This window comes from Vicugna pacos, chromosome 6 (genome assembly GCF_048564905.1).
Source record: "Vicugna pacos chromosome 6, VicPac4, whole genome shotgun sequence".
Lineage (NCBI taxonomy): Eukaryota > Metazoa > Chordata > Mammalia > Artiodactyla > Camelidae > Vicugna > Vicugna pacos.
Window position 1 is genome coordinate 11,897,822 of NC_132992.1, and position 13,497 is coordinate 11,911,318.

At 35.6% G+C, this 13,497-nt stretch overlaps 1 protein-coding gene across 6 annotated transcripts in view; it reads left to right on the forward strand.

Moving 5' to 3' along the window:
* The window catches only part of NEDD4 (NEDD4 E3 ubiquitin protein ligase), a 115,542-nt gene that overhangs the window by 72,011 nt on the left and 30,034 nt on the right, over positions 1 to 13,497 (forward strand). For 3 of the 6 annotated variants that reach the window (XM_072962361.1, XM_072962362.1, XM_072962356.1), the window contains 4 exons: positions 3,159 to 3,209; positions 4,664 to 4,725; positions 7,123 to 7,225; positions 12,258 to 12,424. In XM_072962361.1, the coding sequence (XP_072818462.1) occupies positions 3,159 to 3,209; positions 4,664 to 4,725; positions 7,123 to 7,225; positions 12,258 to 12,424 (383 nt within the window). The remainder of the gene's footprint in view (positions 1 to 3,158; positions 3,210 to 4,663; positions 4,726 to 7,122; positions 7,226 to 12,257; positions 12,425 to 13,497) is intronic. The other 3 variants (XM_072962358.1, XM_072962357.1, XM_072962359.1) reach the window with 3 other exon arrangements.

Below are 13,497 nucleotides of genomic sequence, written 5' to 3' on the forward strand. Positions count from 1 at the left end.
CAGAGGTTTATGTCTTATCTCTGACGATATTAATTATAGTTTTTCTCAAGTATTTCTCCTGCACTCTGACTTGATTCTTATTTATCTGACTCCCTTCTTGCTGTTTGTTTTTTGGGTTAGATCTCAGCTCTTCATGTTAAAACCTTCCTCAAATATTTAATGGTCTTTAGCTGTCCATAATGTATAAGATTCCAGCGTTCATTGCCTGCTGACACAGTGCACTGAAAAGAGCACCAACATCACTTTTATAGTATTCTTGCAAGAAATACATAACCTAAATTCAGCCAGGAAGAAACAGTACACAAACCCAAATTGAGGGGTATCCTATAACTAGCCACTACTCTTTTAAAATGTCAAGATTATGAAAGACAAAGAGATTGAGATACTTTCCAGATTCAAAGAAACTAAGGAAACATACCTATTAAAGGCAGTGTACAATCCTAAATTGAACCCTGGACCAAAATTAGCAGGACAATTGGTGAAATTTGAGTAAGGTCTGTAGATTAGTTAATATTATTCCTGATTTTTCATACAACTCAATTGCAGAAAAACAAACCATCCAATTAAAAAATAGGCAGAGGATATAAATAGAATTTTTTCCAAAATGATGTACAGATGGCCAACAGACATACGAAAAAGTGTTCAGTATCAATAATTGTCAGGAAAATGCAAGTCAAGAGCACAGTGAGATATCTCACACTTGTCAGAATGACTGTTATCAAAAAGACAATAAATGACAAGTGTTGGCAAGTGATGAGAAAGAAGAAACCCTTGTGTACTGTTGGTAGGAATGTAAATTTGTACAGCCACTATGGAAAACAGTATGGCAGATCCTCAAAAAATTAAAAATAGAACTACCATATGATCCAGCAATTCCACTTTGAGGTATTTGGCCAAAGAAAGCAAAAACACCCTCTCGAAAAGATTCATATTCGTTGCAGCATTATTTACAATAGCCAGGCTGTAGGGACAACCCAAGTGTCCATCAATAGATGAATGTATTTTAAAAAGTAATATATGTACATGCATATTTATATATAAATATATGTGTGTATACACACACACAATGGAATAGTATTCAGCTGTAAAAAGAAATTAAATCTTGCCATTTATGACAACATGGATGGACCTTGAGGGCATTATACTAAGTGAAATAAATCAGACAGAGACAGACAAATAATGTATGATCTCACTTACATGTGGAACCTAAAAACAAACTAACTAACAAAACAAAACAGGCTTACAGAGAACAGATTGGTGGTTGTCAGAGGCAAGGGATGAGTGGTGGGAGAAATGGGTAAAGGAAGTCAGAAGCTACAAACTTAATAGCTATAAAATAAATAAGTTGTGGAGATGTAATTATAGCATAGTTAATAATACTGTATAGCATGTTTGAAAGTTGCTAAGAGAGTAAATCTTAAAAGTTCTCATCACAAGAAAAACGTCTGTAACATGTATGATGGCCAATGTTAACTAGTTTTATTATGGTGATTTTTCTGCAGTATATACAAATACTGAATCATTATGTTGTACACCTGAAACTAATATAATGTTGTATGTCAATTATATCTCAATTTTTAAAAAATTGTGGTATGTGGTACATGCAGGAAAAAATCTGGGAGAAGTTTATGGAACAGTTAACCCTGGTTCCCTCTGGGAACTGAGATTGGAGGGTCAAGGTTTTCATAAGTTACTTTAAATTGATAAAGATTATGGATGACAGAATATCTGACAGAATACTGTCTGTTATGTGTATAGGAGATTTTTTTTACAATTAAAAAGCTTAAGAATAGAAGTTTGAATAAGTAAAAGTATTTCCTCTAGAAGTAGTTTTCCTGGTTTTGATCATTGTGCTATGGTTACGTAAGATGTTAACATTGCGGAAGATGATGACTTTATTCTTTAAATAATTTTCTCTCTCTCTTTCCTTTATCTTTTTCCCTCCCTTCCTCCCTCCTTGTCTCCTATCTTTCTGGGACTCCCCTTCTGCATATATTAGACTGCTTGATATTTTTCCACAAGTCCTCCTTAATTTTCATATTACATAAATTCTGTTGATAGATCTTCATGTTCACAGAACTTTTCACTGTTACTTTCAGTCATATGTTAAGCCCATCCACTGATCTTTAATTCAAATATTCTGTTTTTCAGTTGTATATGTATTTCAAAATACACATTTAATTCCCTTTTATAGCTTCCATTTCACTGCTGAGATTCCCCATTCATTCAGTCATTATGATCTTATTTTCCTTTTATATTCTTAAAACATCTTAATAACAGCTGCTTTAATTTCCCTCTCTGCTAATTCCAAGATCTGGCTTATCTTCTGGTCAGTTTCTATTAATTACTTTTTTTCTCTTGTAGTGGGTCATATTTTTCTTTTTCTTTCTTTTTTTTTTTTAACATGTTTAGTCATTTTCAGTGTATACTGGACAGGGTGTGTGGCACATGATGAAGATGATGATTTTGTTATCTTTCCCTGAAGAATGTTGATTTTTGTTAACTTAGCTGAACTCCAAATGCTAGCTCCTGATAAGTGAACATCAACTGAAGTCTGTGCTGAGTCGTTCAGCCTTTCAGCTGTTGCCTTTCACATATGCAGTTTAGGAATCAGCTAGGGATTTGAGTAGAGTTTATATATAGATTTGGAGGGACTCTTGTGGCTTCTTTCTTTTGGGAGTTCTTTCTTACTTTCCAGTTATGCTGTTAACTTCAAAGTAGGTCTTCGAGCTACTCAAATGAGTAGTCTTTCAGATTTGCCTTTAAGTTCCAATCATTCCGCCACGTGGAGTACTGCCGTGTGAAAAGCCACGTGAATAGGAATCCTTCCCGGCACAGTTCCTTCCTTCAAGGATTGACTCCCCTCCAGTTTCTGCTTGCTTTTGGTCACTCGATGGTACTTTCAAATAGTTGTTTTGTGTTTTTTTCAGAGTACATAATTATGTGCAAAAGGATTAACCTAATCCACTCTATTCTGCCATTACCAGAAGTTGTACCATATTACCTTTTATTTTCCATTGATTTGTTTTCATTGATACTTCATAGGATTAAACAGAAAAAAAGTCTACATTTTTAGTGAATGATGACAGTAGCTCATCAAAACCTTCCAAAAAGATTGAGCGTTTTACTAATATTATTTTTCCTTCTTTCTTTTGTAGACAAGAGATGATTTCCTAGGTCAAGTGGATGTTCCCCTTTATCCGTTACCGGTTGGTATAGATGTTCGTGATTTTACTTTTTATGTTTATTCTTTTTATTTTAATAAATACTTACAGATGCTCAATATAGTAAATGTAAATATTCTATTTGTAAAGTGTGTACTGCTGTTATTTCTTGATTGTATTATTTTCTAAAAACTCCTCTCAATTTTCCATTTTAATTTTATTTTCAAGATTCCCTTACATGAACCCTAGTAAGAAACAGCCCTTGAAGTTGATTGATGTCATGAAAGCATTGTTTGAGGAAGATCAGTTTGGAGATGTTCTATTGAATAACTAGAATGGGGAGAGCTTAGTCTCACAGAAGGAAAGTGTGATTGTTTACAACAATATGGGCATGAAACTGAATCTGGACCAAGCATATAGCAACAGAAGAAAACAGATTCAGGAACCATTCAGGACGTAACAAAACATCATTGGTCCAGGTTTTTGACATAGAACTCCAGTTGAAAAAAATAAGCAAAAAGTAAAGATAATACAAGTTGAACTTGGGAGCTAAGGGTGGTGTCTCAAGTAGAGAGGGTAGGAGGGAAGCCATTTTTTTTTTTGAAATATGGTAAGTTTCTTTTTGGCCATATTGCATTTCAACAGAAAGCAGGAAAAAATGAAAGCTTAAAGTGAGCAACTGACAGATATAAAAATAAAGTGTGTTAAGAAACAGGTCTGGAAGGATTGAGAGTTATCACCATTGAAGTTATAACCACAGAGTCTCTGAGAGTGGTGGGCTGTCCAAATGAGAGGGTGAGAGCACGGAAGGCCAGACATTGACTCTTAGTCTTTGTGGGTCTGCCAGAGGAGAAAGAGAAGACCGACCGGGAGAAACCAGGAAAGAACCAAGTTAAGTGTTGTCGGAACAATTTAAGAATTTCAAGACTGAATGGGTAGTGAACCATGCAAAATGCAACAGAGGAGTAAAGGAAGATAAAAACAAAGGGTGGCTGAACTTGATAAGAGAAGTAATACTTCTTTACCACATCAGTCTTTTCAGATCTGCATCGTCTCTACAGCCTTCAGACATCACAAACTTTTAATAATATATTTAACCCGTCTTATTTTCCAGGCTCTTTTCTTTTCTGTTCTCCTGCAACTGTCTCTAATGGTCTAACCATGCCATTCTGCTGGCATTGTACAAATTCCCTCTTCCTTTGCGTGCAAACACAGTAACCACTCTCTACTGTATTTTTGCTTTTACCCTCCTTTTGGCTCCACACACGCCTCCTCAACTAGTTCTATGCTGAGTTGTGATGCCGGTGGCAATTCCTATGGTGCAGGAAAGTGAACGCGCTGTCAGGTTACCAGGTGTGACGTCTAATAAGCTAAAAGCTAAAACTTTTTTCTCACTTCTAACTTCAATGATACCTGAGGTCACAGTTCATGAAAATTCTTGAAAAGTGTATATTTTTGGTGTTATAGATATATCTTGAAAACCCACTGTTTTATTCTAGACAGAAAATCCAAGAATGGAGAGACCATATACATTTAAGGATTTTGTTCTTCACCCGAGAAGGTCAGTAAATATAAAATAATAAGATATTAAGTTTTTTTTTTATCTCATTATACCTTACAGTAGTCTCTTTGGAAATTCAAATTTTAAGCCTCTGTAAATAAGCTACTCTTAAATATTTGTTTTTAAAAGCTTCATTGCTATTTCTAATTAGAAAGTAATATATGCACAGTACAGAAATTCTGGAAATAGAGGAAAGTGATCATACCCCTTTGGGAAAGACTTGTCTCCCTACCTTAGTATTTATCAGACTAGAAGAATGAAATTTGTATTATTTTATATTTATTTTATACCTTACAGTGTATGTAATTTTGTCATACTGTGCTTTAAAAAAAATCACAAACATCAATCAATTCAAATATCCAACTTGATACACACAAAACCATTTTCAGGGAAACCTAAGTACATTTTGCATACTTTCATTTAAAAAAGGTATTTTCAGAAAACTCAAATATTTACAGAAAATAGCATGAGCAAAGACTGGAAATTAAAACCCAAATAGCATATTCATAATTCCATTTTCCTAAACTAAATTACTTGATTTTTGTCAAAATTTTTAAGTTTAAGCTGTAAATTAAACTCCTTTTGATCTTCTGTACCACATAATCAGGTAAATTCTAGTTAAGATGTGTGCAGATTCACTGTTGAAAAGGTCAGAGTAAAGCAAAGGAAGAACCCGTGGAAACAACAATATTTGTCTTGTTCTTAGAACTAGAAAACGCAGTTAAGAAGCATCGTGTGAGAACTACTAACATTTTTAAATAGAAAATTTTAAGTATTTTTTGTAATATAAATTCTTAAAACAAAATAAACGGGACAGTGCTCTCTGACTACATTAGTATTTACTATTTATACAAGAAGTCACATGTTTAATTTCTATACAAGTCTTGCAATATAGTCTCTTTTCTTCTTTTAATTTTGAACTGATTATGACATCTATATACCAAGAATAACCAAGTGTTTCTTCTTTGGTTGCTGTAGTAACCTGCTTTTCAATTTGTCAAATGCTTCTGATATCTTTATCTTCAAAAAACTATTAACAGTTTACATCTTCTCTCTGCACTGAGCACTACTGCAAGTGCAGAAGAAACTTTATTCAAATAGAAAATGTACTACATTCTTAAGGTTTTTTTGAGCACCACTAAGTCCAAACCCACAGGCTTATTATCGAGTTGGAAAGATGAAATAAGGCCTGTCATTATAGAGGGAGACTCTTCTATAAACTATTATCTGAGTGAGTTTTCTGTATCCATCCTTTAAAACAAGTTAGAATGTTCACACCCCCTTAACTATGGAGTCCTGTGCCACATGAGTGGCCTGAGAAATAAGCATCAGGGATTTTATTGATCACTCAGGAAAGGTGCACTTTCCAAATCCATGAGAACTGTGTGAAGAGGAATAACTGAAAAGATTAAAGGAGGCATCGGGGGTGGGTGAAGTAGTCCTTGAAGACAGGATAAAAGATAAAGACTCAGGGCTAGAAAGACAAAGGATGTCTTGTTACATAACTGAAATCTATAAAAAAAATCACCCCCAAAAAACTATAAGCTAGGACAAGCAAGGACTTCGTAAGTGAACAGGATGCTAGAATTGGTGGGGGCAGTAGACAGTTAGGTCCCCAGTTAGAAGCTTAAGAAAGACGGGCTTTTCAAAAATGTACATGTACATACACTGAGCAGCAACCCTGAGCTTAGACAACTCATTATTCAAAGAGGTGACACAAGATATAATATGAAATTATATTAGGTCAATTAATGTATGACAAATTCAAACAGCTGTCACAGACAGGCGGTAGGTTCCACACAGTTATCCATCCAGCCTTGCTCTCTACTTTTCTCTCACCTATACAACATGGCTAGATTATTATCCCTAAAACACATCTCTGAGGGTGCCTTGTCCTAGCCCCCAAGTCCTATGCAAAATAAAATCTAAAAGTTCTCCTGTTTCACATGGACCCCATCAGCTGGACCATTCCCACCTCCCTAATGTGTCCTGAGTTCAGCCAAATTCAGTTACTGCCATTTCCTTAACCACATCCCAGGTTTCCCATCTGTTTCCTTGTTTTCACTCTTTTCTCCACTCATCATGCCTTTGCCTTCACTGCCACGGATCAAAATCCCCTCTAGTCTTCTAGCCCCAACTCCAAAGCCAACTTTTCCTTCAAGTTCTCTCTGATCTTGCACTGAGACTTCCTTAGTTCCTTGTTTCTCTCATAACAATTATTTATTTGTGTATGTTCCTTTTTGTCCACATCTATTCCTTTTCCCAAATATCTTCCACACTGGAATTTGTCTTTGAGTCTCCTCTACTGGCGAGTCAGCATGCGATAAACTCTTTATTAAATGAGTGCTTTTCTTCCTAGTGTGAAAGTGTTGTGAATTATTATTTTCTTTTCCACAGTCACAAGTCAAGAGTTAAAGGTTATCTGAGATTGAAAATGACTTATTTACCTAAAACCAGTGGCTCCGAAGAAGATAATGCCGAACAGGCTGAGGAATTAGAGGTGAGACTTAATAAATGTTTGATTAAACTAAAAATAAAATAATATCTAATTTTTCATTTTCTATTCTCTGAAGAAAAAATATTCAATAAAGTTAAGGTGTGCAATAAAAGTTACTTACCTGATCTGGAGAAGGCAAATTCATAGAAGCAGAAAGGAGTGTGGTGGTTGCCAGGTTTTGAGGGAAAAGGGGAATGAGTAGTTATTGTTTAATGGGTCAGAGTTTCTGTTTGAGATGATGAAAAAGTTCTGAAACTAGACAGTGGTGATGCTCACATAACATTATAAATGTACTTAATGCCACTGAATTGTACAATTAAAAATAGTTAAAATTATAAATTTTGTTCTGTGTATTTTACCCCAATAAAAAGGAGGGGGCAGCATTTACTTACCTGGACATTTGTTTATTTTACCCAAGCATTTGTTAAGCATTTCCTTCCTCTAAGGATGTTTCTGTAGAATGATTGGCCTTACTGATGGCATTCTTAAAGATGAGAGAATAGAGAATACATTGTTTATGAATGAAAGCATTTGTTGTAATTAAGTCATTAACTTCTTCTAGTTTTTCAGTTTTCTAAACCATGTCATGCTCCCCCTCCATTAAAGTAAGAACACAGTTTAGTATTTGTAAGTTAAATATATGGAAATTTTGAGGAGGCTCTACTAATTAGAAACTCTTATGAAATGTGATTCCTGTGACTTTTCCCATCATGGTTGGGGTGGGCTGGGGCTCACAGGAAAGGAGGAGACTAAGGGGAACGGGAGAGAACTCAAGTGATCTAATAAAAGGCCACATTTATTGGGGGCCAATCAAATTTAACAGTCTTCCTGGGTGACAGGATGGGAAGAAGTTCAAGTCAAGGATTTGGGCAAACCCACCTGCATTCAGTGAGTGAAGAAGAGGAAGATAGCGTGTATTTGGAATAGAACTGGATGGGCATTTGGAGCCTGGAATCCTAGTCTGAACTTCTCTGAGCCTCAGGTTCTTCATTTGCAGAGGGGAAGGGTTGTACCCTGTGACCTCTAGGGTTTCCTCCAGTACAAAAATTCATGATCCGAAAAGGCGATGAAAACATTTGCCCCTTGAGGTTCCCATTGAAGGGACGTTATCTTCAAAAGATAACATCGTATTCTACAGCACTGACTGAAAGCACACCGTTATTGGTGCCTGTCTGCTGTAGCAGGTTCGGGGTGTGTGCTTTCCTCAGCAGGCATGCCTCTTTGACTGAAGGTCTGCTGGGTTTTTCTAAGGGCTGTGCTCCGCCTCACACGTGTATGCGTCTTGAGAGAGAAAGCTTGAGAATAAGCAGTGTTTTTGCAACAGGAATTTTTTACATACACTAATGAGATTTTACTTTGTGGGGAATTCTTTCTTTCTTCCTTCCTTCCTTTCTTTCTCTTTCTTTTTCTTCCTTCTTTCCTCTCTCCCTCCCTCCCTCCCCCCCCCTTTCTATTTCTTTCTTTCTGATGGAGGTGTACTGGGGATTGAAGCCAGGACCTCATGCATGCTAAGCACCCACTCTACCCCGTGCTTAAACCCTCCCCCAGAACTTTCTTTTCTTTAAATCGGAGACTGTAGTCAGCCCTTACTTTGGCGATCAAAGAACTTGGTGTCCTCGCTTAAGTCTAATTCCTTTATTTGGTTGCTTTTTTCTTTTTAGTTTTTCTCTGATTTATCATGTAATAATCTTTTTTTTAAATTTATACATTTATTGAGTAGAATTTTCTCTCCCTGGGATTTTGGTGCACAGGGTATCCTGCACAATGGAATTTTCTGTTTGAAATGAAGGGTGTCTGCTGTAAAGAAAGAAAATTCTCTATTTAGTAACTTAAAAAAAATTTTAACAGCGTTTCATTATTTGGTAACCTGCTCCAAGTTATGCCCACACACACGTATCACAGGTACCTCATTCACAGGGCAGTTTCTGTGGGTAGAGCTGCTTCGCTGCATTTTGTGGTCTCACGTCTCGATGTTTGAGTTCCCTCCGAATGCACCTTATAATTTCAGTAGATGTAAGCGTGTAGGAGTTTATTTATGAAAGGCCCTCAGAATTCAGACACATGAATCTGTGCTTATTTATCTTCTGTGTAGCTAATGAGCAGAGAAGACTAGTCTTTGACATCTAGTTGGTGACTGAATATATAAAATTCTACCATTTAAAGAAAACAATTGTAGTTTTCGAAAGAGGCTCACTCTCAGGCAGTGTGTAGTCCTTAGTGGGATAAAGTGTGACTATAATAGGTAATTATGTAATATTTGATTTTTGTACCCCTTGTAACTTTAGGTTTAGTTGTCTGTATTTTACATGATTACCATACAATATAATGTTTGCTGTAGCTCTGAATGCCTTCTTTCTGACCCTCTTTGACTCCCTGAAATTGTAGGCAGTTGCACTGAGGTTTGTAATTAAGTAACACATATTGATGCTTAGAAAATTATTTTGTGAATAATATTAACTGATACATGTTTAATAGGGAAGCACTCTATACAAAAAAATGAAAACTCATCTTTTCTGAACAATGTTCAAATCTGTAATTGTACTTCCTCGTTTAACTGAAACAGGTTTTTTAAAAATAGGCCCTTAATTAAACTAGTTTTTTTCCCTTTGCAAGTTTACATAGGTAACATAAATTCTATAAGTAGACCTTTGAGAAGAAATCTTCAAGAAAATTCTAAAAAATATATTTCTGGTACCATATTCCAAGCTCTGAATGTTTTTACAGTCTTTTACAGCAACAGTAAGGATCCTTTTATTAATAAATTTTATTCATCTGCAGAAAAATAATGTCATTTTTTAAATTAGTCTTTTTTTTTCCAAGAGAATGAAATGTAAAAATTCAACTCTCATGCTTTTGAAATTGAGACCAGGGAAATAAAATTTGATTTAGTATATATGAGACTAAGTTTTAGGTATATAGAGCGTATACCATGATCACTTAAAAGAAAGGAAAAAGAGAGAAGGAAGGTGGATAGAGACATAGATGGAGAGACAAAGTAAGAGGGGAGAGGAAACGGGGAGAGAGTGAAGTTTGGACAATAAAAAGCAAGAAACAAAATTAACGTGATGTCAGTTCCCACAGAAGAGGTAAGAAGAAAGGCAGTCAATTTTACTTCCCCTCCAGATCCCTTTCCCCTGAATAATTCTGTCTGTCTTCCTCTCTCCTACCCCTGGTCTTCTGTTCCACCTCCGCCTGTAACCCTCCCATTGGAGCACGCCAAAGAGACCAGCCTTGCTGCAGAAACCCGTCCTTTTCTCCCTGCTGCCAGAAAATGTTTCTTTTCTTCCCAGCTCTTCTCCCTGACCCTTCACGTTTAGATTCAGCACTCCAGCATGGAAGAATTCTCTTCCATCTTCTAAGCAGTCTGCTGGCTGGCACACAACAGTCCTCTAGTTCTGGATCCCAAGTGCCTGGGAAAAAAGACTATATACTAAGAAAATTCTTGTTTACCTATATCTATGGAACCAAATACCATTGGTACCCCCGATTTGTCATTTTTAAACTTCGTTTTAGTAATTTTTGCCATGTACAAATTTAGGGGGTTATAATCAAATCAGTCTCTTTTATGCTTTCTGGATTTGGTGTCATACTTCTCCACTCTTAGAATATATTTTTTAGATATCCCAAGGTTTTTTCTAATACATTTTGGTTTTCCTTTTTACATTTTTTTTCCTTTTTGCATTTTAAATATTGCTCAATCTGTGACATTCTGATATAAGGTATGAGGTAGCAACTGAAATCAACTCTTTTCCCACAAATTTGAAATGTATCATATGCTAAATTCCTACAGACCTGAGTCTCTTTCTGAGCTTTCCGCTTCTATTAAGCTGTGTGTCTCTGCATGTACCAGTGCTACACAGCTTTAGTAATTGTGGCTTATGGTATATTTTATCTGACAAAGTTAATCTTCACTCATTCTTCTTCTTCTTTTTTTTTTTTTTTGGAATTGTACTGACTATTCTTGCTTGCTTCTATTTCTGTTTGAACCTGAGAATTGCCTTGTCTTTCTATTTTAAAAAAAAACCCACAGTGTAGTTTTATTGAAATCTTGGCACTTTTATAAATTAACTTGGGGAAAATTGACACCTTTGTGAGATTAAATCTTTCAAGATCGTATTATGTCTTTCCATTTACTCAGGTCTTCTTTTGTATACCTTGAGGAGAATTTTTAAGTTTTCATCCCTAGTTTATTTATGGTTTCTAACTATATCAGTATTTAGCAGAACTTTTACTGACTGCCTTTTCTGTTATGTGTCTTGTATAAAAGCATGTCATTAACCCTCACTACCCTTTTCAAATAATTCCTTACTTTTTCCTAGCTAAGGCTTTTTGTGTATTTGCCCCTTGCTAGTCTCAGAGGAAATTTCCAGTGCCTTTCTAGCATATAAACAAAACAAAACTTTCTTTCTTTGGCTGTTTATTAATTGACCAAAATGCCTTTCCATGGTCCAGAGGAGAAAGAAAAGTCAGACCAGAGAATCATAATGACTTCTCAATCTCTCAATTATTTCTGAATCATTTGCCCTTCCCTATCACACCTCTACGTGTTTGACCTTCACCCAGTGAGTTTTTTTAGGTTTCAGAGAGTTATGTATTTCCATCATAAACAAGGTTCTTTCTCTATGGGAGAGACAATGTCTAATAAGACATGATCCCTGTTTATAATGTAGAGAATAGCATAAGATTACATTAGTCTAAACTATGCTTCTCAATTTCTCAGGGCTTTCCAATGTTGTTTGTTTATTTAAAAGTTTTCCCTGCCCATTTTCTTCTATTAGATGTATTTTAAAACCTTTCTTGAAAGAATTTAAAACAATTTCAAGTAAAATTTAAATGTAATCATTTTGCAAACTGAAAATCTTCATTATCATAAAATCTTCATATTATGGTCTTAAAAGTTGACGATGTGCCAGTTCTGTCTTTGCATAGTTTCTGGAACTGGATATGCTAAATCTCTTTTACAGTTGCCTCTAGCATAATTTATAAGATTAAAGAAATTAAGCTTCGAGTTCGTTGTTACCGTTCTGTTTTTCAGCCTGGCTGGGTAGTTTTGGACCAACCGGATGCTGCTTGCCATTTGCAGCATCAACAAGAACCTTCTCCTCTACCTCCAGGATGGGAAGAGAGACAGGATATTCTTGGAAGGACCTACTATGTAAACCATGAATCTAGAAGAACACAGTGGAAAAGACCAACCCTTCAGTATGTGCTGATGGCTTTCATGTTTATAATCGGAATACATTTGACCACTAATTTTCATTTTGGACCCATGGCTCAAATGGATTTGTAATAGTATGGGAATCCCAGAACTGTAAGAATACTAGGATTTTTATGGCCCAGGGCTTAAAAAATGCTATCTTACCTGTTTCTTCTTTAAAATGATTTGATTGTGTTAAAAATTATTTGAGTCACCTTCTAACTGCTTCTTTATTTTAAGAGATGGTGAATTACTTGTTTTTAATTATTATGCAGCCACAAAAGATACATTTTTCTCTTCAGACTGATTTAGAAAATCTTGGAGACTTTTTGTAGTTTGTTACTAAAATATAGTGGAATGTTAATTTCTCCAGTACAGTATTTTTAAAATATAGGTTATTTATAAAATATAAAAGACTCAATAACAAGGTCTTTCTTTTGTTAAATACTCATTTGCCTTTCTGGTCAATATATACATAATTTCCACTGTACACAGATCAAGGACAGAATGACCTTTGAGGTATTCTAATGTATGTCTCCTCAGTGACATTTTTCTTTTGTTATCATCACACTGTATATTTGTAAATATACATTGACAGATCCTCCCATTGTTCATATTGATTATCAAATATCCTTCCACTTCTTCCTGATAAGCCTTACAAAGTCTTTCTGTAGTCTTCTACTTCTTGACACAGACATAAAATGTTTCTTATTTGTTTATGAATCTTCTAATTTCTGGCTTTGGTATTTTGTGTCTGCTATAGTCCAGGCACTTTTGTACATATTTTCTGTTCTCAGATCCTTCCAAAGCAAATCAGAGATGCCAAGTTCTTCATGTCACAGAAGCATTGATCTCTGTAGAATGCCATACAGGGTGCAAAACTGAAGACACTATAAAATTCTGCCAAATTGCCCTGTTGCATACCTCGGTATGGTGGGAAGCTGGACTTGAGCAGAATCACATTTCTTTCACTGTGGCTGATGTTGTTTTCAGCCAACCAAAATCAGTTCTCTCGGGGAAAAAATGTCTGAGGCATTTTCTTAGGACCCCTGTGCAACAGTATAGTAAGAACTGGTCT